Source organism: Apteryx mantelli, unplaced genomic scaffold, assembly GCF_036417845.1.
Source record: "Apteryx mantelli isolate bAptMan1 unplaced genomic scaffold, bAptMan1.hap1 HAP1_SCAFFOLD_348, whole genome shotgun sequence".
NCBI lineage: Eukaryota > Metazoa > Chordata > Aves > Apterygiformes > Apterygidae > Apteryx > Apteryx mantelli.
The window spans coordinates 1-24,522 of NW_027118702.1; the positions used below are offsets into that span (position 1 = coordinate 1).

The window sequence follows — 24,522 nt, forward strand, 5'->3', positions numbered from 1 at the left end:
TACACGGGGACACGGGTGGGGACACGAGTGGGGACACGTGGGGACACGCAGAGGGGGTGACGGGGACGCCGGCGGCCCCGCAGGCACGGCGACGACATCGAGCGGCAGCTGCGGGCGCTGGGGGCGTCGCTGGACTGGAGCCGCTGCGTCTTCACCATGGACCCCGTGAGGCCCCGGACGCCTGGGCCCCTTCCTGCTCCCCCCCCACCCGGACGCCTGGGCCCCCTCCCTGCTCCCTCCCTCCCACCCACCCGGACACCTGGGCCCCCCTCACCCGGATGCCTGGGCCCCCTCCCCACTCCCGTCCCCTCCCCGGACGCCTGGGCCCCCTCCCTGCTCCCTCCTGTGCCTTCCCCGGACTCCTGGGCCCCTTCCCTGCTCCTTTCCGTCCCTTCTGGACACCTGGGTCCCTCCCGGATGCCTGGGCCCCTCGCCAGCCACGTGGGTCCCCCTTCCCCGGACTCCTGGGCCCCCCTTGCCCGGACACCTGGGCCCCTTTCCCACTCCCTCCCGGTCCCTCCCCGGACTCCTGGGCCCCTTCCCCGCTCCCTCCTGGTTCCTCCCTGGACTCCTGGGCCCCTCCCGGACTCCTGGGCCCCCCTTCCCCGGACACCTGGGCCCCCTCCCCGCTCCCTCCCAGTCCCTCCCTGGACTCCTGGGCCCCTTCCCCGGACGCCTGGGCCCCCTCCCCGCTCCCTTCCATCCCCTCCCCGGACGCCTGGGCCCCCTCCCCGCTCCCTCCCGGTCCCTCCCCGGACTCCTGGGCCCCTTCCCCGGACGCCTGGGCCCCCTCCCTGCTCCCTCCCATCCCTCCCTGGACTCCTGGGCCCCCTTCCCCGGATGCCTGGGCCCCCTCCCTGCTCTCTCCCGGCCCCTCCCGGACTCCTGGGCCCCCCTTCCCCGGACTCCTGAGCCCCCTTCCCCGGACGCCTGGGCCCCTCCCGGACGCCTGGGCCCCTTCCCTGCTCCTTCCCATGCCCTCCCCGAATGCCTGGGCCCCCTCTTCGCTCCCTCCCGGTGCCTCCCGGACGCCTGGGCCCCCCCTCCCCGGACGCCTGGGCCCCCCCCCGGCCCGCTGACGCGCCTCCCGCAGGGCTTCTCGGCGGCGGTGGCGGAGGCCTTCGCGCGGCTGCACAGCGCCGGGCGCCTCTACCGGGCGCGGCGCCCCGTGGCCTGGAGCTGCGCCCTGCGCTCCGCCCTCGCCCACGTCGAGGTGAGCACGCGTGTCCTCGCGTGTGCGTGGCGTGTGCGTGGCGTGTGTGTGGCGTGTGCGCGCGTGCTGACGTGTGCCGCAGGTGGAGACGCGGCCCCTGGCCGGCCCCACGGCGCTGCGCCCGCCCGGCTGCCCCCGGCCCGTCACCTTCGGCGTCCTCGTCACCTTCGCCTACCCCGTGCACGGCGACGACGGTGAGCGGGTCCTTGGCGTGTCCTTAGCGTGTCCTTAGCGTGTGCTTAGCATGTTCGTCGCCCCGCGCGGGTTGTTCTGTGTCCCCCCGTGTGTTGCTTGCTCACACGGGTCCGTCCCACGTCCCCGACGTGTCCCCCTCCCCCGCACACGCGTGTTCTTCTCCCCCCAACACGCGTGTTCTTCTCCCCCCCCCACCGCACACGCGTGTCGCAGGCCTGGAGGTGCCGGTCGCCACCACCCGCCCCGAGACAATGCTGGGGGACGTCGCCGTGGCCGTGCACCCCCGCGACCCCCGCTACCAGGTGGGCGGGGCTTCTGTGCAGGGGGCGGGGCCTGTGGGCCGAGGGGGCGGGGCCTCTGTGCAACCCCCCCCCCCTCCCCGGCTGTGGGGCTGCTTGGCTGCAGGGGCTGTGGGGGCGGGGCCTGGGTCAAAGGGGGTGGGGCTTCTGGGTGAGGGGGTGGAGTTTATAGGGAGGGGTGGCTGCCCTGTGCTGGGGGCGGGGCATGAGGGTGAGGGGCGGGGCCTCCAGGCAGAGGGGTGGGGTGCTGCACCCACATTGGTCGGTGAGGCGCTGAGGTCACGCCTTGGCCCCGCCTCTTCGGGGCAATTTGGGATGCCCTAAAAGGGAAGGGGGTGGGGCCTGGAGGGGGCGGGGCCTGGGGACCCAGAGGGGGGTGGGACTTGCTCTTGGGGGGTGGGGCCTTTTGGGGGGCGGGGCTGTGCCCTGGGGGGTGGGGCCTTATTTCCATGCAAAGCAGAGATTGGTTGGGAGGAGCCGATGTCACATGCTAGCCCCACCCCTTTATTAATGAGTGAGGAGGGGCTTCATGAGGGGGCGGGGTCTGGGTGGAGAGGGGCGGGGCTTGGCCTGGGAGGGGCGGGGCTTCTGGCCAGGGAGGGTCTTAGGGACTCTTAAAGGGGCAGGTGGGTGCTGAGGGGGGCAGGGCTTGGGAAGGGGGCGTGGCCTGGCCCTGCCCGGGGGCGTGGCCTGCGGGAGGGGGGCGTGTCCAGCAGTGCCCCCGCCCCCCAGCACCTGCACGGCCGCCGGGTGCGACACCCGTTCACGGGGCGGCTGCTGCCCGTCGTCACCGACGAGAGCGTCGAGCCCCAGCGCCTGGCACCGGTACGGGACCAGTACGGGGGGGGGGGGGGAAACTGGGACCAGTATGGGGGGGGACTGGGACCAGTATGGGGGGGAACTGGGACCAGTATGGGGGGGGACTGGGACCAGTATGGGAGGGGAAACTGGGACCAGTATGGGGGGGGAACTGGGACCAATGGGACCAGGAAACTGGGACCAGTATGGGGGAGGGGTTGGGACCAGTATGGGGGGGGGGGTTGGGACCAGTAGGGGGGAGAAACTGGGACCAGTGGAGCAGGGAACTGGGACCAGTGTTGGGGGGGGGGGCTGGGCCCGGGTGCCGGCGGTGGCCGCGGGCGCCGTCGCCATCGTGTCCCCCCCCCCGTCCCCCCCCCGCTGTCCCCCCCGTCCCCAGGCGCGGTGAAGGTGACGCCGGGTCACAGCGGCGCCGACCTGGCGCTGGCCGAGGCTCACGGGCTGCCGGCGCCCGGCGTCATCGCCGACGACGGCACCATGCGGCCTCCCGGGCGGCGGCTGGCTCCAGGTGACGTCCCCTCCCCGCGTGTGTCACCTCCCCCCGGCTGCGTGTGTCACCTCCCCACCCCGGCTGCGTCACCGCCACCCGGCCCCGTGTCCCCAACCGCCTCCCCGTGTCCCCGGTCGTGTCCTCCTGACCCAACCGTGTCCCCTTGGGTCCTTCCCCGTGTCCCCAGCTGTGTCCCCAACCATGTCCCCATGACTCAGCCATGTCACCTTGGTCCTTCTCCGTGTCCCCAACTGTGTCCTCATCATCTGGCCACGTTCCCTTGGTCCTTCGCCATGTCCCCAACCGCCTCCCCATGTCCCCAGCCGTGTCCCCTTGGTCTTTCCCTGTGTCCCCAACTGTGTCCCTGTGTCCCCAACCGTGTCCCCATGACCCGGCCATGTGTCCCCATCCACCTCCCCGTGTCCCCGGTCGTGTCCCCGTGACGTGGCCACGTTCCCCTGATGCTTCTGTGTGTCTCCAGCCGCGTTCTCGTGTCTCCGGTCCTGTCCCCGTGGCCCCAACCGTGTCCCTTTGGTCTTTCTTTGTGTCCCCAACGGCCTTCCGTGTCCCCAACTGTGTCCCCATGACCCGGCCGTGTTCCCTTGGTCCTTCTCCGTGTCCCCAAACACTTTCCGTGTTCCCAGCCGTGTCCCCATGACCCAACCGTGTCCCTGTGACCCAGCCACATGTCCCCAACGGCCTCTCCGTGTCCCCAGCTGTGTCCCCGTGACCCTGCCGTGTTCCCTTGTTCCTTCCCCATGTCTCCAACCACCTTCTCATGTCCCCAACTATGTCCCCATGACCCAGCCATGTCCCCTTGATCTTCCCCATGTCCCCAACTGCCTCCCCGTGTCCCCAACTGTGTCCCTGTGACCTGGCCGTGTCCCCTTGGTTCTTCCCCACATCCCCAACCACCTCCCCATGTCCCCAGCCGTGTCCCCTTGGTCCTTCTCCGTGTCCCCAACTGCTTCCCCATGTCCCAGCCACGTTCCCGTGACGCGGCCACATGTCCCCAACTGCCTCCCCGTGTCCCCAACTGTGTCCCCGTGACCCAGCCGTGTCCCCTTGGTCCTTCCCCACGTCCCCGACTGCCTCCCCGTGTCCCCAACTGTGTCCCCATGACTTGGCCATGTCCTCTTGGTCCTTCCCCGTGTCCCCAGCCGTGTCCCCATGTCCCCAACCATGTCCCCATGACATGGCCACATTCCTGTGATGCTTCTGTGTGTCTCCAGCCGTGTTCTCGTGTCTCTGGTCCTGTCCCCGTTTCCCCAGCCGTGTCCCCTTGGTCTTTCTTTGTGTCCCCAACGGCCTCTCCGTGTCCCCAACTGTGTCCCCGTGACCCTGCCGTGTTCCCTTGGTCCTTCCCCATGTCCCCAACCACCTACCCATGTCCCCAACCACGTCCCCATGTCCCCAGGCATGTTCCCTTAATCCTCCTACGTGTTCCCAGTGGTGTCCCCACGTCCCCAGTCATGTCCCCACGTTCCTGGTCACGTTCCCTTGGTCCTTCCCCGTGTCCCCAACCACCTACCCATGTCCCCACTTGTGTCCCCATATCCCCAGTCGTGTCCCCTTGATCCTTCCACATGTCACCAACTGCGTCCCCATGTCCCCAGTCGTGTCCCAACATCCCTGGTCACGTCCCATTGATCCTTCCGCATGTCCCCAAGCATCTCCCCATGTCCCTAACTGTGTCCCCATGTCCCCAGTCATGTTCCCACGTTCCCGGTCACATCCCCTTGATCCTTCCTTGTGTCCCCAGCCACTTCTCCGTGTCCCCAGCCATGTCCCCATGTCCTTAGTCATGTCTCTTTGGTCTTCTTCTGTGTCCCCAGCCATGTTTCTATGTCCCCAACTACATCCTAATGTCCCCAGTCGTGTCCCCACATCCCCAATCACGTCCCCTTGATCCTTACCCGTGTCCCCAGCCATGTGCCCATGTCCCCAGGCACGTTCCCTTGATCCTTCTTTGTGTCCCCAACTGCGTCACCGTGTCCCCAGCCGTGTCCCCACGCTCCCAACTGCGTCCCGATGTCACCAGCCGTGTCCCCACACTCCCAGTCACATTTCCTTGGTTCTTCTACGCGTTCCCAGCCGTGTCCCCAGCTCCGTCCCCGCGTCCCCAGACGCGTCCCTTTGCTCTTCCGCGCGTCCCCAACGGTGTCCCCAACGTCCCCAGGGCGTGCACCGCTTCGTGGCCCGCGAGGAGGTGGTGGCGGCGCTGGCCGACCGAGGCCTCTACCGCGGCAGCCAGGACCACGCCATGACGCTGCCGCTCTGCAGGTACCGCCGCGTCCCCGTCCCCGTCGTCCCCTCGGTGCCACCGCCGCCGCGTCCCCACGTCCCCGTGTCCCCACGGCGGGCGCTGAGGTGGCCCCCCCGCGTCCCCGCAGCCGCTCGGGCGACGTCGTCGAGTACCTGCTCAAGAGCCAGTGGTTCCTGCGGTGCCGCGACATGGCGCGACGCGCCCGCGAGGTGACGTCACGGCCACCGCCGGGGCGGGACAGGGTGGCCCCGGACGCCTGGGTCCCTCCGGGTGCTGATTGTCATCCGTCCCCTCCCCGCCCGGCTCCGTCCCTTAGGCGGTGACGTCGGGGCGGCTCCAGCTCATCCCAAAGTTCCACGAGAAGAACTGGAAAACCTGGATGGATAATGTCGAGTGAGGGGCCCAGGCGTCCGGGGGGAAGGAGGGGGCCCAGGCGTCCGGGGGGAAGGAGGGGGCCCAGGTGTCCGGGCAAGGAGGGAGCCCAGGTGTCCGGGTGGAAAAGGGGCCCAGGTGTCCGGGGGGAAGGAAAGGGCCCAGGCGTCCGGGCAAGGAGGGGGCCCAGGCGTCCGGGGAGAAGGAGGGGGCCCAGGCGTCCGGGGAGAAGGAGGGGGCCCAGGTGTCCGGGGGGAAGGAGGGAGCCCAGGCGTCCGGGGAGAAGGAGGGGGCCCAGGTGTCCGGGGGGAAGGAGGGAGCCCAGGCGTCCGGGGAGAAGGAGGGGGCCCAGGTGTCCGGGGGGAAGGAGGGAGCCCAGGCGTCCGGGGAGAAGGAGGGGGCCCAGGTGTCCGGGGGGAAGGAGGGGGCCCAGGCGTCCGGGGGGAAGGGGGGCCCAGGCGTCCGGGCGCCGGGCCGACGCCGCCGCGCCCGCAGGGACTGGTGCCTGTCGCGGCAGCTGTGGTGGGGCCACCGGGTGCCGGCGTTCCGGGTGGGGGCACCCGCGGGTGCTGCCGGGGAGCGCTGGGTCGTGGGGCGCAGCGAGGCCGAAGCTCGCGCCGCCGCCGCCCGCGCCCTCCGCTGCCCCCCGCACCTGCTCCAGCTGCAGCAGGGTGAGTCCGTTCCCCCCCCCCCGCGCCCCGAAATCCCCCCCCGGCACCCCCAAATCCACCCCCACACCCCAAAATTTCTCCCCAGCACCCTAAAATCCCCCCCTGGCACCCCGAAATCCCCCTTGGCACCCGGAAATCTGCCCCTGATGCCCCAAAATCCCCCTTCTGATGCCCCGAAATCCCCCCTGGCGCCCTGAAATCCCCCCCCAGCCCCCCAAAATCTGCCCTTGATGCCCCAAAATCCCTCTCTAATACCGCAAAATCTCTCCCTGACACCCCAAAATCCGCCCCCAGCACCCTGAAATTCTCCCCGGAACCCCAAAATCTGTCCCCAGTGCCCCAAAATCCCCCTCTGATACCGCAAAATCCCTCCTCGACGCCCTGAAATCCTCCTCTGGTGCCCCAAAATCCACCCTTGGCACCCCAAAATCCATCTCTGACACCCCCAAATCTCTCCCAACGCCCCAAAATCCCCCTCCGACACCCCAAATTCCTCCCTTGTTGCCCCAAAATCCCCCCCCAACACCCTGAAACCCCCCCAACGCCCCAAAATCCCCCAGCACCCCAAAATCCGCCCCCGGCACCCCAAAATCCATCTCTGATACCACAAAATCTCTTCTCAATGCCCCAAAATTCCCCCTTGGCACCCCGAAATCCACCCCCGGCGCCCTGAAATCCCCCTTGACACCCTAAAATCCACTTCTGACACCCCCAAATCCCCCCCAACGCCCCAGAATCCCCCTCCGACACCCTGAAATCTCCCCCAGCACCCCAAATTCCCCCCCGTTGCCCCAAAATTCCCCTCCAACACCCCAAAATCCCCACCACCACCCCAAAATCCCTCCTCGGCACCCCAAAATCCACCTCTGACACCCCCAAATCCCCCCCAACGCCCCAAAATCCTCCTCAGATACCCTGAAATCCCCCCCCGGGGCCCCAAAATCCCCCTCCGACGCCCCAAAACGCTCCCCGGCGCCCCCAAACCCCTTCCGACACCCCGTAACCTTCTACAACCCCCCCAAGATTTGCTCCGTCACCCCCCCCCCGGCTCCCCTTTGGCACCCCAAAACCCTCGGCAACACCCCTAAATCTCCTGTAGCCCCCCCAAATCCTGCCTGCCCCCCCCCCAACACCTTTTATCAGCCCTTAGTGGATTCTCTAGCGGCTGCTACTAGGGTTGTGCCACCGCTTTTTGGGGGGGGGGGTGGCACCTCGGGGTGCCCCCGTGGCGGGACCCAAGGGCTCGGAGCCCTTTTTTGGGGTCCCCCCCCTTTTCCAGACCCCCCCCCCCCCCAATTCTCCGTAACCCCCCCGGCGTCTCTCGGTAGACCCTGACGTCCTGGACACCTGGTTCTCCTCGGCGCTCTTCCCCTTCGCCGCGTTGGGTTGGCCCAAGGAGGTGAGGGACATCTGCAAGGGGGGGGGACACGGGGACACGGGGGGGGGACACGGCGTCCTCGTCACCCCCCATCCGTGTCCCCAGACCCCCGACCTGCGGCGCTTCTACCCCTTGAACGTGCTGGAGACGGGCAGCGACCTGCTCTTCTTCTGGGTGGCCCGGATGGTCATGCTGGGCCAGGAGCTCACGGGGCAGCTGCCCTTCTCCCAGGTAAGGGGAGGTCCCCAAAGGTCCCCTGTCACCCCCCCGGGGTGACAGGGTCCCTTGTCCCCCTTCGCGGTCCTCGAAGGGTTCTTCGTGTTGTCGTGAGGTTTCTTCTCCTCTTTTTGGTGCTTCTTGGTGTTTCCAAAGGACCTTTGTGTCCCCTTGGGGTTCCTCAGGGGTCCCCTCTGCTCCTGGGGTGTCCCTTGTGCCACTTTGGGGTTCCTCAACGGTCCTCCATGTCCCCAGGGATCTTCTGTGCCCCTTCCTGAGGCTCCTTGGTGTCCCCAGAGATCATCTGTGTCCCCTTGGGGTTCCTCAGGGGTCCTTGGTGGCCGTGGAAGGGTTTCTTGTCCCACCTTGACGTTCTTCAATGGTCCTTCATGTCTGCAAGCATCTCCTGTCCCCTTCCTGGGGCTCCCTGGTGTCCCCAGAGGTCTTCTGTGTCTTTTTGGGGTTCCCTAGGGGTCCTTGGTGTCCTTGGAGGTGTCCCTTGTGCCACCTTGGGGTTCCCGAATGGTCCTCCATGTCCCCAGGGATCTTCTGTGCCCTTCAAGGGGCTCTTTGGTGTCCTCAGAGACCCCCTGTGTCCCCTTGGGGTTTCTCAGGCGTCCTTCTATGGGTCCCCAGTGTCCCCAGATGTCCTTGAAGATGTCCCTTGTGCCACCTTGGGGTTCCTCGACGGTCCTCCATGTCCCCAGGGATCTCCTGTTCTCCTCGTGGGGCTCCCGGGTGTCCTTGGGGGTCTCCTGTGTCCTCCTTGGGGGTCCCCAGGTGTCGTTGGTGTCTTTCAAGATGTCCCTTGTGCCACCTTGGGGTTCCTCGACGGTCCTCCATGTCCCCAGGGATCTCCTGTTCTCCTCGTGGGGCTCCCGGGTGTCCTTGGGGGTCCCCAGAGGTCCCCCGTGTCCCCCTGGGGGGCTCCCCGGTGTCCCCGGGGGGTCCCCCGTCCCCCCCCTGCCCACCGCTGCCCCTGCTCCTCCTCCTCCTCCTCCTCCTCCAGGTGCTGCTGCACTCGCTGGTGCGCGATGCCCACGGGCGCAAGATGAGCAAGTCCCTGGGCAACGTCATCGACCCCCGCGACGTCATCGCCGGCGCCACCCTCCAGGTACCTCGGGGCCCTGTCCCGTGTCCCCTCACCCCGTCCCATCCCAGAGATCCCGGGATAACGGAGCCTCCCGCGTCGCAGGAGCTGCAGGAGAAGCTCCACCGCGGCATCCTGGACCCCAACGAGCTGGCCATAGCCACAGAAGGCCAGGTGGGACCCGTCCTCGTCCCCAAGTCCCCAAATCCCTCTCCGTCCCTTCCTAATCCGTCATCCGGCTCCTTCCAGAAGCGCCAGTTCCCCCACGGCATCCCCGAGTGCGGCGCGGACGCTCTCCGCCTGGCCCTCTGCTCCCACAACGTCCACGGTGAGGAGGGCGGGAGCTCCGGGCGGGAGGTCCGTCCCCACTCGGGAGGTCCGTCCCCACCCCGAGGCGTCCGTCCGTCCGTCCCCGACCTCCGCGTCCCTTCCGCAGGCGACGACGTCCGCCTGGACATGGACACGGTGCTGAGCTACCGCCGCTTCTGCAACAAGCTCTGGAACGCCGTCAAGTTCGTCCTGGGCGCCCTCGGCCCTGACTTCATCCCCGAGCCACCCGAGGAGGTACCGGGACCGTGGCGACGGAGGTGGGCGACGGCTTCCCATGATCCCTTTCTCCTCCTCTTCCTGCTCCTCTTCCTTGGCAGACGGAGCCCCGGCACCCCATGGACCGCTGGGTGCTGAGCCGGCTGGCGCGGGCGGCGGGCGAGTGCGAGCGGCGCATGGAGGCCTTCGAGGTCCACGGCGCCGTGGCGGCCGCCCACCACTTCTGGCTGCGGAGCTTCTGCGACGTCTACCTGGTGGGTCCGTCTCGCCTCCTCGAGCCGCCAACCGCCAACCGGCCCGTCCTTCTGTCTGTCCGTCCGTCCCGCCCAACCCAACGTATCTCCTTGAGCTTTGAGCCTGGCCCACCTCGGCTTGGTTGGCGGTCTCCATCTGTCCGTCCCATGCGGTCCTTCGGGTCTCCTTGAGCGTTGACCGTTTTCCACCATCGTCCCGTTGACCGTATCCGTCCGTCTGTCCAACCTGATCCATCGGATCTTTAAGTCAAACCTAGTTCGGTCTTTTTCTGTTGGGCGCATCCGTCCGCCTCAACCTGTCGGGTCTCCTTGAACGTTGGACCTGGCCCGGTTGCGTCCGTTTGTCCGTCCCACCCAACCCAATGGGTTTCCTTGAACCTTGAGCCTGGCCCGGTTGCGTCTGTCTGTCTGTCCCACCCAACCCAATGGGTTTCCTTGAACCTTGAGCCTGGCCCAGTTGCGTCCGTCTGTCCGTCCCACCCAACCCAATGGGTTTCCTTGAACCTTGAGCCTGGTCTATCTCAGCGGGGTTGATGGTGTCCATCCATCCGTCCATCCCACCTGACCTGTGGCATCTCCGTGAGCGTTGACCCTCATCCGCCCTCGTCCCCTTGAGCGCGTCCATCCGTCCGTCCAACCCGACCCATCGCAGCTTGGATTCAAGCCTTGCGGGGCCTTTTCCTGGTGGACGCGTCCATCTGTCCGTCCAACCCGACCCATCGCAGCTTAGATTCAAGCCTTGCGGGGCCTCTTCCTGGTGGACGTGTCCGTGCGTCCGTCCCGCCTGAGCCGTTGCGTCTCGTTGAGCGTCGACCTTAGTCCAACCCCGTCCCCTCGAGCGCGTCCGCCCCACCTGACCCATTGCAGCTCCTCGAACGTCACGTCCAGCTCCCTCGCGTTGCCTGACGCTGTCCCTCCGTCTGTCTGTCCGTCCGTCCTCTCCCCGTGCAGGAAGCGGCCAAGCCGGAGCTGCGCGCCGGGGACGCCGGGCGCCGCGCCGCCCTCCGCCGCACGCTGCTGACCTGCGCTGACCTGGGCCTGCGCCTCCTCGCCCCCTTCGCGCCCTACGTCGCGGAGGAGCTGTGGCAGCGGCTGCCCCGCGCCGGCCCCCCCGCCGCCCCCCGCCCTCTGCCTGGCCGAGTACCCCCGCGGTGAGCGCCTGGTGAGCCCCGGGGGGGTGGGAGAGGTCGTGGGGGGCCCCCCGCGTCCTCGCCGCGTCCTCATCCCTCCCCTCTGTCCCTTGTCCCCCCGCTCCGTTCCAGGCCCGCTGGCTCTGTCCCCGGGTGGAGGCCGACGTGGCGGTGCTGCAGGACATGGTCCGGGCCGTGCGCGGCCTCCGCGACGTCTTCCAGCTCGGCGCCGCCCGCCCCCCCGGTGAGTGGGGCTGCTGGGCCCCAAGATGGCCGCTTGGGCGGGGCAGGGCTGGGTATTCCAGCGTGCACCGGGGTGGGTGCTCTAGTGTGGGTCCCGCATCCCCCAAGATGGCCGCTTGGGCTTTGGAGGACTGGGTATCCCAGCGTGCACCGGGGTGGGTGCTCTAGTGTGGGTCCCGCATCCCCCAAGATGGCCGCTTGGGCTTTGGAGGACTGGGTATCCCAGCGTGCACCGGGGTGGGTGCTCTAGGGCAGGTCCTGCCTCCCCCAAGATGGCCGCTTGGGCTTTGGAGGACTGGGTATCCCAGCGTGCACCGGGGTGGGTGCTCTAGGGCGGGTCCCGCATCCCCCAAGATGGCCGCTTGGGCTTTGGAGGACTGGGTATCCCAGCGTGCACCGGGGTGGGTGCTCTAGGGCGGGGTCCTGCATCCCCCAAGATGGCCGCTTGGGCTTTGGAGGACTGGGTATCCCAGCATGCACTGGGGTGGGTGCTCTAGGGTGGGTCCTGCATCCCTCAAGATGGCCACTTGGGTGGGGGAGGACTGGGTATCCCAGCATGCACTGGGCCCCACCAAGATGGCAGCTTGCACTGGTGGCAGCCATGTTTCCCAGCATGCTGCAGGGGGTGGGCTATGGTGGGGGGGGAATGTTTCCCAGGGTGCCGCGGGGCAACAGGGGGGACGTATCCCATCGTGCCCTGTGCAGCCAGGGGGGGAGGGAGGGAGGGCCACGTATCCCAGGGTGCCGCGGGGCAGCCGCAGGGGTAACGTATCCCACGATGCCGTGCGCAGTGGCAGTGCGGTGCCCGGAGCCAGCCCGGGGGGCGCTGGGGGGGGAGCTGGGCCCTGCCCTGCAGACCCTGGCCCGGGCGGGGTCCCTCTGGCTCCTCCCCCCGGAGGCGGGGCCAGGCCCGTGGGAGGGGCCGGGGCCCGGCTGGGTGGGGGCCAGCGCCGGCCCCAACAGCCATGTCTACATCTGCCTGCAGGTGAGGTGTTGTGGGACGCGGGGGGACCTGGGGCATTGTGGGATGCTGGGGGACTTGGGGGTCGCCCCCGAGCACTGGGGGAGCCCCGGGGCATTGTGGGATGCTGGGGGACTTGGGGGTCGCCCCGGGGCACTGGGGGAGCCCTGGGGCATTGTGGGATGCAGGGGGACCAGGGGCATTGTGGGATGCTGGGGGGACCTGGGAGGGAGCCTGGGGCATTGTGGGATGTGGGGGGAGCCCTGGGGCATTGTGGGATGCTGGGGGTCACTCTGGGGGGGAAGCCCTGGGGCATTGTGGGATGCTGGGGGTCACCCTAGGGGAGCCCCAGGGCATTGTGGGACGTGGGGGGACCCTGGGGCATTGTGGGACACTGGGGGTTGCCCCAGGGCATTGTGGGACACGGGGAGACCTGGGGGGGAGCCTGGGGCATTGTGGGATGCTGGGGGACCCTGGGGCATCGTGGGATGCGGGAGGGATCTGGGGGGACCCTGGGGCATTGTGGGACATGGCGGGAGCCCTGGGGCATTGTGGGACACTGAGGGAGCCCCAGGGCACTGTGGGATGCTGGGGGGAGCCCAGGGCATTATGGGACCTGGGGGGGACCCGGGGCATTGTGGGACACAGGGGGACCCGGAAGGGGACCCTAGGGCATTGTGGGATGTTGGAGGACCTGGGGCATTGTGGGACACGGGGGGACCTGGGGGGGGGACCCCAGGGCATTGTGGGATGCTGGGGGTCGCCCCGGGGCATTGTGGGACGCCGGAGGACCCCCCCCCCCTTCTCCTCTCCCCCCCCCCAGGGCCTGGTGGAGCCGGAGGCCGCGCGGAGCCGCCTGAGCAGCCGCCAGCGGAGCCTCCAGCGCCGCCTCGAGGGCCTGCAGCGGGCCCAGGCGTCCGGGCGGCCCCCCCCCGCCCCCCCCTCCCACCAGGTACCGCCCCCTCATCACCCCAATTAACCCCGGGGAGGGGAGGGGGGGGCTCGAGGACCCCTCGTTAGCGCCGCCACCCTCGTTAGCGCCAAGCGGCGAAGCCTTTCCAGGCCGGGGGGGGGGGGGGGGGGGCACCTCCTCGTTAGCCTCATTAGCGCCGTTAACCTCGTTAGCGCTAAGGGGGGGTTAATTAAAGCATCTCCCCCCCGCGCTGCCCTCGTTAGCTGGGGGGGGCTCGTTAGCGCTGCCCTCGTTAATGCCGTCCCGTCCCGCGCAGGTGGCGGCGCTGCAGGCCGAACTGGCCCGGCTGGCGCAGGCGCTGCAGGCCCTGGACCCCCCTGGCGAGGGCCCAGGCGTCCGGGCGGCCCCCCCGGACGCCGGGGCCCCCCGAGCTCAATAAAGCCGTGGGCAAACGCCGCCGCCGCCGCCGCCTCGTTATTCCCCCTTGGCGGGGGGGGGGGGGTTGGAAACGCGCCCACAGGCGTCACGAGTTGCGCGGTCTCAGCTCTGGGGGGGGGGGGCCCAGGCGTCCGGGTGCCGCCTCCTCCCTCCCCCCCGGTCCGTCCGTCCGTCCGTCCTCGCCGGAGGAGCTGGTTCAGCGGCTGCCAGACGACAGCGGCGGCGCCCGAAATGGGCTGAAATCCTCCTGAATTGGCACTGTGACGGTGGGACCTGAAACGGGCTGAAATCGCCCCAAATCGGCACCGTGACGGCGGCACCTGAAACGGGCTGAAATCGCCCCAAATCGGCACTGTGACACTGAGACCTGAAACGGGCTGAAATTGCCTGAAATCGGCACCGTGACGGCGGCACCTGAAACGGGCTGAAATCGCCCCAAATTGGCGCTGTGACACTGAGACCTGAAACGGGCTGAAATTGCCTGAAATCGGCACCGTGACGGCGGCACCTGAAACGGGCTGAAATCGCCCCAAATTGGCGCTGTGACACTGAGACCTGAAACGGGCTGAAATTGCCTGAAATCGGCACCGTGACGGCGGCACCTGAAACGGGCTGAAATCGCCCCAAATTGGCGCTGTGACACTGAGACCTGAAACGGGCTGAAATTGCCTGAAATCGGCACCGTGACGGCGGCACCTGAAACGGGCTGAAATCGCCCCAAATTGGCACTGTGACGGTGGGACCGGAAACAGGCCGAACCCCCCCAAAATCGGCACCGTGACGCTGGTGCCTGAAACGGGCCGAAACCCCCCAAAATCAGCTAAAACCCCCCGAAATCGTTGCTGCTGCGCCGCCGGCACCCGAAACCGGCCGGAATCGCCCCAAAACTGCCGCCAGGACTGAAACCCCCCGAAACAGGCCAAACCGCCCCAAAACCTGCTCTGCACCGCTGGCCCTGGTGGCCCCCGACTGTCCCCGCGTCCCCGGACCCCGAAACGGGCCGAACCGCCCCGAAACGGCTCCGTGATGTCGTAAGCGGGACCCCGAATCCGGCGTTCGGCCCCCGAAAGCGGCGCCGGGAGCTGAGCCGCCGCTGGCGCGTCAGGTACCTGCCACCCCCCTGTGTCCCCCCCCCCCCGTGTCCCTTGTGTCCCCCCAGGGTCCCCGCGTCCCCCCCTGTCCCTCTTGGGGTCCCCCATGTCCCCCCTATGTCCCCCTGTCCTCCGTGTCCCCTTCCATGTCCCCTTGTCCCTCAGGGTCCCCCATGTCCCCCCCCAGTGTCCCCATGTCCCCCCTGTCCCCCTTGGTGTCCCCCATGTCCCCCCCAGGGTCCCCACGTCCCCTTGTCCCTCTTGGGGTCCTCCGTGTCCCCTTCCATGTCCCCTGGTCCCTCCTGGGGTCCCCCATGTCCCCCCAGGGTCCCCTTGTCCCTCCTGGGGTCCCCTGTGTCCCCCCCCCCAGGGTCCCCACGTCCCCCACGTCCCTCTTCGGGTCCCCCATGTCCCCTTCCATGTCCCCTTGTCCCTCCTGGAGTCCTCTGTGTCCCCCCATCCTCCCTATGTCCCCATGTCCTGCATGTCCCCTTCCATGTCCCCTGGTCCCTCCTGGGGTGCCCTGTGTCCCCCCAGTGTCCCCACGTCCCCCCGTCCCTTCTGGGGTCCCCCATGTCCCCCCCCATGTCCCCTGGTCCCTCTTGGGGTCCCCCCATCCCCCCCTGTGTCCCCTGTGTCCCCTCCAGTGTCCCCATGTCCCCCCTGTCCCCCTTGGGGTCCCCCATGTCCCCCCCAGTGTCCCCACGTCCCCTTGTCCCTCTTGGGGTCCCCTGTGTCCCCCTGGGGTCCCCCCATCCCCTGTCCCTCTTGGGGTCCCCCATGTCCCCCCCCATGTCCCCTTCCATGTCCCCTGGTCCCTCCTGAGGTCTCTCATGTCCCCCCGGGGTCCCCACGTCCCCCCCTGTCCCTCTTGGGGTCCCCTGTGTCCCCCCAGGGTCCCCACGTCCCCTTGTCCCTCTTCAGGTCCCCTGTGTCCCCTTCCATGTCCCCTGGTCCCTCTTGGTGTCCCCCCATCCCCCCTATGTCCCCATGTCCTCCGTGTCCTCTTCCATGTCCCCATGTCCATCCTGTGGTCCCCTGTGTCCCCCCAGGGTCCCCTTGTCCCTCTTGGGGTCCTGAATGTCCCCTCATCCCTCTTGGGGTCCCCCCATGTCCCCCCCAGTGTCCCCTTGTCCCTCTCGGGGTCCCCTGTGTCCCCCCAGGGTCCCCATGTCCCCCCGTCCCTCTTGGTGTCCCCCATGTCCCCCCAGTGTCCCTTTCCACGTCCCCTGGTCCCTCCTGGGATCCCCCGTGTCCCCCCCACCCTTCCTGGGGTCCCCTGGGTGTCCCCCTGCGTCCCCGGTGACGTCCCCGTCCCCTCTGTCCCCCCCCCCAGGTCCCCGCCCATGGCCGAGGGGCGCCCGCACGCCGTCCCCCCGCGTCCCCCCGCCGGGGACGAGGCCACCGGTGCCGTCCCCGAGGGGCGCGGTGACGTCGGCGTCCCCGCGGACGTCCCCACCCGGGCCGGCGCCATCGGCATCATCACCATCACCGTCACGGCGGCCCCGGGGGACGAGGACGTCCCCTCCTCCGGGGACGAGGACGTTGGGGACGGGGATGTGCCGGCTGCGAAGGACATCGGGGACAAGGACATCGCGGGCAGAGATGTCCCAAGTTCAAGGGACGTTGGGGACAGGGATGTCCCAGCTGCTGGGGACAAGGACATTGGGGACAGGGATGTCCCAAGCTCAAAGGACGTTGGGGACGGGGATGTCCCAGCTCCCGGGGACAAGGATATCGGGGATGGGGATGTCCCAAGTTCAAGGGACGTTGGGGACAAGGGTGTCCTAAACTCAAAGGACCTTGTGGTCAGGGATGTCCCAGCTGCTGGGGACAAGGACATTGGGGACAAGGATGTCCCAAGTTCAAGGGACATCGGGGACAGGGATGTCCCAGCTCCCGGGGACAAGGACACTGGGGACAGGGATGTCCCAAGCCCAAGGGACATCGGGGTCAGGGATGTCCCCGCTCCCAGGGACAAGGACATCGGGGACAGGGATGTCCCAGCTCCCGGGGACAAGGACATCAGGGACAGGGATGTCCCAAGCCCAAGGGACATCGGGGTCAGGGATGTCCCCGCTCCCAGGGACAAGGACATCGGGGACAGGGATGTCCCAGCTCCTGGGGACAAGGACACTGGGGTCAGAGATGTCCCAAGCCTAAAGGACGTTGGGGACGGAGACATCCCAGGCCCGAAGGACGTGAGGGACAAGGATGTCACGGCCCTAAAGGACATTGGGGACCGCGACGTCCCGGACAAGGACATTGGGGTCAAGGGTGTCCCAACCCCAAGGGACATCGAGGGCGGGAACGTCACAACCTTCAAGGACAAGGACATCGGGGACAGGGACGTCACTGCCCTAAGGGACGTTGGGGATGGGGATGTCCCTGCTCCTGGGGACATTGGGGACATCAGGGACAGGGGTGTCACTGTCCTGAGGGCTGTTGGGGACAAGGACATCAAAGACAGGGGTGTCGCCACCCTGAGGGACACTGGGGACAAGGACATGAGGGACAAGGACGTCCCGGCTCTAAGTGACATGGGGGACAAGGACAGTGAGGTCCGGGATGTCCCAATCCCTGGAGACATTGGGGACGTGGGGGACAGGGATGTCACCATCCTGAGGGCTGTTGGGGACAAGGACAGTGGGGACAGGGGTGTCCTGGCTCTAAGGGACGTTAAGGACAGGGACACCAGGGATGAGGGTGTCCCAGACCTTGGGGACATCGAGGACAGGGATGTCCCAACCTCTGGGGACATTGGGGACAGGGACACCAGGGACGAGGGTGTCCCAGACCTTGGGGACATCGGGGACAGGGATGTCCTGGCCCTAAGGGACATTGGGGACAAGGGAGTTGGGGACGGGGACGTCACTGCCCCGAGGGCTGTTGGGGACAAGGACACCGGGATCCTCGCAACCCTAAGGGACGTTGGGGACATCCCAGCTGCTGGGGACAAGGACATCGGGGACAGGGACATCCCAGCCCCTGGGGACATCAGGGACAAGGGTGTCCCAGTCCTAAGGGATGTTGGGGACAGGGATGTCACTGCCCTAAGGAACGTTGGGGACAGGGATGTCCCAGCCCTGAGGGACCTTGGGGATGTCCAAGCCCTTGGGGACATTAGGGACAAGGGTGTCCCAGTCCTAAGGGACATTGGGGACATCCCAGCTCCTGGGGACAAGGACATTGGGGACAGGGATGTCACCGCCCTGAGGGACGTTGGGGACAAGGATGTAGGAGACAAGGACTTTGGGGACAGAAGCAAGGACATTGGGGACAAGGGGGACGGGGACATCGGGGACGAGGACGTCGGGGACGAGGACACGGGCGCCGCCGGTGGCATCACCATCACGGTGACGGCTCCCCCCCCCGGCGAGGACGAGGCCGAGGACCTCGCTGGGGACGGCGACGTCATCGCCGGGGGTGACGTCATCGCCGGGGGTGACATCATCGCCGGGGGTGACGTCATCGCCGCTCCCTCCGGTGACGTCATCGCCGGGGGTGACGTTGTCACTCTGCTCCCCGATGACCTCGCCGGTGACGTCATCGCCGAGGCCAATGTCGTTCCCTCCGTTCCCGGGGGCGACCTCACCGATGATGTCATCCCCGGAGGCGACCTCGCCGGTGACGTCATCGGGGAGCTCCTCGGTGATGACGTCATCGCTGGGCGGCCTTCCTTTCCCGGGAGCGACCTCGCCGATGATGTCATCCCCGGAGGTGACCTCACCGATGACGTCATCCCCGGAGGTGACCTCGCCAGTGACGTCACCTGGGGGGGCGATGTCGGCGCCGCCCCCTCCCGGAACGACCTCGTTGATGACATCATCGCCGAGGATGACATCACTTCCGCCACCAGGCGTGACGTCACCGCCGCCGATGATGTCACCGCGGGGCCCCGCCTCCCCGGGGGCGTCGCCGGGCGCGAGGTCGCTGCCGCCGATGACCTCAGCGCTGACATCAGCCCCGGGGGGGAGGAGCCGCCCCCTCCCGCCCCTAAGGAAGCCGCCGCCCCCGCGGGTGACCTCGCCAATGACATCACCGCCGACGCGCCCGGGGAGGGGGCGGCCGGCCGAGGCGACGCCCCAGGTAAGAGGGGGGCGGGGCCTAGGAGGGGGCGGGGCCTAAGAGGAGGCAGGGGGTGGGGCCAGGCTGGGGGGTGGGGCTAAGGCAAGGGGCGGGGCCTGAGGTGACGGTGGGGTCTGCCTCGATCTGGGGGGCGGGGCCTGGCTGTGGGGTGGGTGGGGCCCGGGGAGGGGGCGGGGCCGCGTGTGACCCCGCCCCCCTCGCCCCCCCCTTCCCCCCCCCCCAGGCGCCCCCCAGCCCCAGACGCCGGCGCCCGGCTGCCCCCTCATCTTCCTCGCCCTCGTCTGCCTCGTCCTCGCCCTCCTCCTCCTCACCGGCGTCTTCGCGGTACGGCCCGGACGCCTGGGCCCCTCGGGTGGGGGAGGGGGTGGGGGCGCCCGGACGCCTGGGCCCCTCAGATGGGGGGTGCCCGGACACCTGGGCCCCTTTGGGTGGGGGAGGGGGTGGGGGCGCCCGGACGCCTGGGCCCCTCGGGTGGGGGGTGCCCGGACACCTGGGCCCCTTGGGTGGGGGAGGGGGTGGGGGGCGCCCGGACGCCTGGGCCCCTCGGGTGGGGGAGGGGGTGGGGGCACCCGGACGCCTGGGCCCCTCGGGTGGGGGGGCGCCCGGACGCCTGGGCCCCTTCATGGGGGGCACCCGGACGCCTGGGCCCCTCGGGTGGGGGAGGGGGTGGGGACGCCCGGACGCCTGGGCCCCTCGTGGGGGGGGGGGGGAGGGGTAACATTGGGGGGGGGCGAACGGGGGCCGCCCGGACGCCTGGGCCCCCCCTGACCCCCCCCCTCCTTCCTCCCCCCCCCCCCCCAGGCCGTCCATTACATCAAGGTCTTCCTCATCGGCTCGGCCCCCTTCTCCGTGCCCGAATCCTTCCCATGAGCCTTTGCGGCGGGCGGGGGGGGGGACAGATGGACACGGGGACGGGAGTGTCACCCCCCCCTCGTGTCACCTCCCCCCCCTCGTGTCACCCCCCCCCCCGGGGCAATAAACCTCCCCCCCCCCCCCCCGCTCGGCTGCTCTGCGCCTCCCGGACGCCTGGGCCCCCGCGGCGGTGGGGGGGGGGGACGGACGGACGGACGGACGGGGACACACGGACACGTGTTTTTTGGGGGGGGGGGGGGGACGGGGACACACGGCCGCACGCGCGCGTGCGACGCCGTCACGGCTCGGTGCCCCCCCCCCCCCCCCCCCGGCCTGCCCGGGCTTGTCGCCGCGCCCGGACGCCTGGGCCCCCCGCGAGCGGCTGCCGGGCGACGGGGGACAAAGGGACATTGTCACCCCCTGTCCCCATCGTCGTCCCCCCCCCCGGCTTATCGGGAGCCATCGGACCCCCCCGGGGCTGGTGCTGCGCCGGGGGGGGGGACGGACGGACACGGGGACAATGGGAGACACCGGAGCCATGGGGACGTTGGGGACACGGGGGGGGGGTTGGGGACACTGAGGACACCAGAGCCCTGGGGACATTGGGGAGGGTTGGGGACACCGGAGCCATGGGGACACTGGGGACACTGAGGAGGGTTTGGGGACCTGGGGGACACCAGAGCACCGGGGACACTGGAGACATTGGGGGGGTTGGGGACACTGAGGATACCAGAACCCTGGGGACATTGGGGACACCAGAGCCCTGGGGACATTGGGGACACTGGGGCGGTTGGGGACACTTGGGAGGGTTTGGGGACCTGGGGGACACCAGAGCACTGGGGACACTGGAGAGAGACAGGGAGCTTGGGGACACTTGGGGACACCAGGAGGAGACTGGGGGACACTGGGGACATTGGAGATAGGGGGTTGGGGACACTGGTGGGGACGTCAGGACATTGGGGGCCTGGGGAACCTTGGGGACAAGGGTGTTGGGGACACCAGGTCTCAGGGACCTCGGGGACCTTGGGGACAAGGGGGTTGGGGACACCAGGAGTTGGGGACACCAGGTCTCGGGGACCTTGGGGACAAGGGGGTTGGGGACACCAGGTCTCGGGGACCTTGGGGACAAGGGGGTTGGGGACACCAGGAGTTGGGGACACCAGGTCTCGGGGACCTTGGGGACAAGGGGGGGGGGTTGGGGACGCCGTGGCCGGGCCCGGCGTGTCCCCGCCCCGGGGCTGGGCCGCGTCCCCTCCCCGGGGGACGTCCCCGTCCCACGTCCCCAAGGTCCCTATAAGCGGGGGGGCGCCGGGGGCCGGGGCAGCGCCATGGGGGTGACGGGGACCTTGGCGGTGGCCCTGGGGGCTCTGCTGCTGCTGCTGCCACCGGGTGAGGGGACACCGGGGGGGGGGGGGACGTTGGGGACGTGGGGATGGCGGGACATCAAGGGACAGGAGATACGAGGGGACCCTGGGGACACTGAGGGACCCTGGGGGACATTGGGGGACACCAGGGGACATGGGGGACACTGGGGGACGTGGGGGGGGGGTCACCAGGGGACACTGGGGGTCACCAGGGAACACGGGACCTGGGGAGACATTGGGGGGCACTAGGGGACATTGGGGGTCACCAGGGAATGTGGGACATGGGGAGTCACCAGGGGACATGGGACACGGGGGGACATTGGGGGTCACTGGGGGACATGGGAGGACATGGGGGACACCAGGGGACATGGGGGGACATTGGGGGACATTGGGGGTCACCAGGGGACATGGGACATTGGGGGTTACCAGGGGACATGGGGGGACATTGGGGGGCACTAGGGGACATGGGGGGGGACACGAGACATTGGGGGTCACCGGGGGACATGGGAGGACATGGGGGACACCAGGGGACATTAGGGGACATTGGGGGGCACTAGGGGACATTGGGGGACACAGGAGGACATGGGGGACACCAGGGGACATGGGGGACATTGGGGGACACCAGGGGACATTGGGGGACACGGGAGGACATGGGGGACACCAGGGGACATTGGGGGGCACTAGGGGACACTGGGGGGACATTGGGAGTCACAAGGGGACATGGGACATTGGGGGACACTGGGGGACATGGGGGGACACAGGAGGACATGGGGGGACATTGGGGGACATTGGGGGGCACTAGGGGACATTGGGGGTCACCAGGGGACATGGGGGGACATTGGGGGGACATTGGGGGTCACCAGGGGACATGGGACATTGGGGGACACCAGGGGACATGGGGGACCTGGGGGGACGTGGTGGGGACACCAGGGGACACTGGGGGAGCAGGGACATGGAGGAGGGGGGACACCGGGGACAGGGGATACGAGGGGACAGTGGGGGACGTTGAGGGATGGGGGGGGACATCGGGGGACACCGGGGGACACGGGGACCCCCCTGGGGACGCCGGTGCCACCCGCCCGCCCGCAGGCCCGGCTGTCCCCGTCCCCGTCCCCGAGCAGCCCGGGGGACAAGCGCTGGCCTCGCTGCTCCACCTCTTCCACCTGCTCCGCGGGCCACCGCCGCCGCCGTCCCCGAGGCCACCGCCGGGGACCGGGACGTCCCCCGCCGCTGCCACCGCCGCCGCGTCCCCGAGGACCGCGGGGTCCCCCGCCAGCCCGGCCACCGCGCTCCGAGGAGGGGCCACGTGGCCTCGGGGACGTCCCCGAGGGTCCTGGGGACCTGCCGGACGTCCCCGAGGAGCGGGGACGTGGCCGCTGCCGCCCAAGACACGTCCCCAAGGGCCATCGCCACGTCCCCAAGGGCCACCGCGTCCCCAAAGGCCACCGCCACGTCCCCAAGGGCTACCACCACGTCCCCAAGAGCCACCAACACGTCCCCAAGGGCCACCGCCACGTCCCCAAGAGCCACCACCTCCCCAAAGGCCACCACCACGTCCCCAAGGGCCACCAACACGTCCCCAAAGGCCACCAACACGTCCCCAAGGGCTACCACCACGTCCCCAAAGGCTACCACCACATCCCCAAGAGCCACCACCACGTCCCCAAAGGCCACCGCCACATCCCCAAGAGCCACCACCACGTCCCCAAAGGCCACCAGCGCGTCCCCAAGGGCCACCGCCGCGTCGTCCCCGAGGGCCACCGCCGCCGCGTCCCCAAGGAGAGGACGGGTGGCCCCAAGGGTCCGGCGTCTGGCCCCGGGCACCCGAGGGACGTCCCCGAGGAGGTCCCCGACGTCCCCGAGGACGGCCGCGCCGTCCGCTGCCACCCCGGAGGCGTCCCCAACCGCCGGTCGGGACCTGGGAGTGGGGGACGCGTCCCTTGGGGACGGGGACACGTCCCTTGGAGCCAGGGACACGTCCCTTGGGACCAAGGACACGTCCTCTGGGACAAGGGACACGTCCTTTAGAGCCAGGGACACGTCCCTTGGGATCAGGGACACGTCCTTCAGGACGAGGGACACGTCCCATGGGACCAAGGACACGTCCTGTGGGACAAGGGACACGTCCTTTGGGATCAGGGACACGTCCTGTGGGATCAGGGACACGTCCCGAGGGACCAAGGACACGTCCTCTGGGACAAGGGACACGTCCTTTAGAGCCAGGGACACGTCCCTTGGGATCAGGGACACGTCCTTCAGGACGAGGGACACGTCCCTTGGGACCAAGGACACGTCCTGTGGGACAAGGGACACGTCCTTTGGGATCAGGGACACGTCCTTTAGAGCCAGGGACACGTCCTGTGGGATTGGGGACACGTCCCTTGGGACCAAGGACACGTCCCTTGGGATCAGGGACACGTCCTGTGGGATCAGGGACACGTCCTTTGGGACAAGGGACACGTCCTGAGGGACAAGGGACACGTCCCGTGGGACAAGGGACACGTCCCTCGCGCCGGGGGCCGCCTCTCCAGGTCTTGGGGACGCGTCCCCTGGGCTCGGGGACGCGTCCTCGGGGACGTCCCGCGCGCCGGGGCCGGCCGAGGTCTTCGGGCGAGAGCTGCGGCGAGGCGGCGTCCCCCGGGCCGAGCTCCGAGGACGTCGGGGACACCGGGAGCCGGGAGGCGTCCCGGGAGCGTGGGGACGGTGACAGCCGCGGTACGGAGCAGCGGGGGACACCGGGGAGGGGACACGCGGGATCCGGCCGTGTCCCTCACCCTGTCCCCCTTCCGCAGGTTGGGGACGCTCGGAGGAGCTGCCGTAGCCTCGGGACCTGGCCCGTCCCCCGTCACCGCCGTGTCCCCTCTCCATGTCCCCCGTCCCGTCACCGTGTCCCCAGCGTGGTCGTCGTGTCCCCTGTCCTGTCCTCGTGCTCCTGTCCCCTCCCCGTGTCCCCAACGTGGTCACTGTGTCCCTGTCCCATCACCTTGTCCATGTCCCATCCCCGTGTCCCCATCCTGTCCCCATGTCCTTGTCCCATCCCCATGTCCCCAACATGGTCACCGCGTCCCCATCCCATCCCCGTGTCTCCATCCCGTCCCCATGTCCTTGTCCCATCCCCGTGTCCCCAACACGGTCACCACGTCTCCATCCCGTCCCCATGTCCCTATCCTGTCCCCATGTCCCTGTCCCGTCCCCGTGTCCCCAACACGGTCACCGTGTCCCCATCCCATCCCCATGTCTCCATCCCATCTTGATGTCTCCATCCCGTCCTCGTGTCCCCAACATGGTCACCATGTCCCTGTCTCCATCCCGTCCCCATGTCCCATCCTCATCTCCGTGTCCCCGTCTCCACGTCCCCGCCTCTGTCCCCATCCCCCCGTCCCCGTCCTTGTCCCCGCGTCCCCGTGTCCCCATTAAAGGTGGAAGCAGGCGCCGTCCCCGTCCCCGTCCTTCGGCTCGGGGCTGAACCGGGAGCGCTGGGACAGGGACGTCCCCCGTCGGGGGGGGCGGGGCCTGGATGCTTGGGCTCCTCCCACCCCAACCCCGAAGGCGCCGAGGGGGCCCAGGCATCCGGGCCCTGCCCGTCCCCCCCCCCGTCCCCTCCAAGGTGGCACCAAGAGCAGGGCTGGTGG

At 69.0% G+C, this 24,522-nt stretch overlaps 2 protein-coding genes and 2 long non-coding RNA genes across 4 annotated transcripts; all 4 read left to right on the forward strand.

The window, feature by feature from the left end:
- Positions 1 to 83: 83 nt before the first annotated feature.
- LOC136996395 (valine--tRNA ligase, mitochondrial-like) lies at positions 84 to 11,211 on the forward strand (the record flags this gene model as incomplete). Its single annotated transcript, XM_067317313.1, is given in 20 exon segments — positions 84 to 165; positions 1,094 to 1,213; positions 1,296 to 1,407; positions 1,622 to 1,710; positions 2,440 to 2,519; positions 2,895 to 3,012; positions 3,014 to 3,034; positions 5,196 to 5,299; positions 5,410 to 5,491; positions 5,599 to 5,675; positions 6,150 to 6,325; positions 7,654 to 7,724; positions 7,809 to 7,934; positions 8,929 to 9,033; positions 9,115 to 9,183; positions 9,259 to 9,337; positions 9,446 to 9,573; positions 9,657 to 9,809; positions 10,761 to 10,971; positions 11,072 to 11,211. Coding segments are annotated over 19 exon segments (1,996 nt in total), but the record flags the coding sequence as incomplete, so codon positions are not given.
- Positions 11,212 to 11,936: 725 nt separating this feature from the next.
- LOC136996397 (uncharacterized) lies at positions 11,937 to 13,512 on the forward strand. The gene is made up of 3 exons (XR_010887559.1): positions 11,937 to 12,167; positions 12,967 to 13,095; positions 13,373 to 13,512. It is a non-coding gene; the product is annotated as an uncharacterized lncRNA (long non-coding RNA).
- A 2,412-nt stretch (positions 13,513 to 15,924) lies between these two features.
- On the forward strand, positions 15,925 to 18,460 carry LOC106487717 (putative surface-exposed virulence protein BigA; the record flags this gene model as incomplete). Its single annotated transcript, XM_067317316.1, has 1 exon — positions 15,925 to 18,460. A coding segment is annotated over exon 1 (2,529 nt), but the record flags the coding sequence as incomplete, so codon positions are not given.
- A 1-nt stretch (position 18,461) lies between these two features.
- On the forward strand, positions 18,462 to 19,565 carry LOC136996398 (uncharacterized). The gene is made up of 3 exons (XR_010887560.1): positions 18,462 to 18,674; positions 18,898 to 18,998; positions 19,476 to 19,565. It is a non-coding gene; the product is annotated as an uncharacterized lncRNA (long non-coding RNA).
- Positions 19,566 to 24,522: the final 4,957 nt, after the last annotated feature.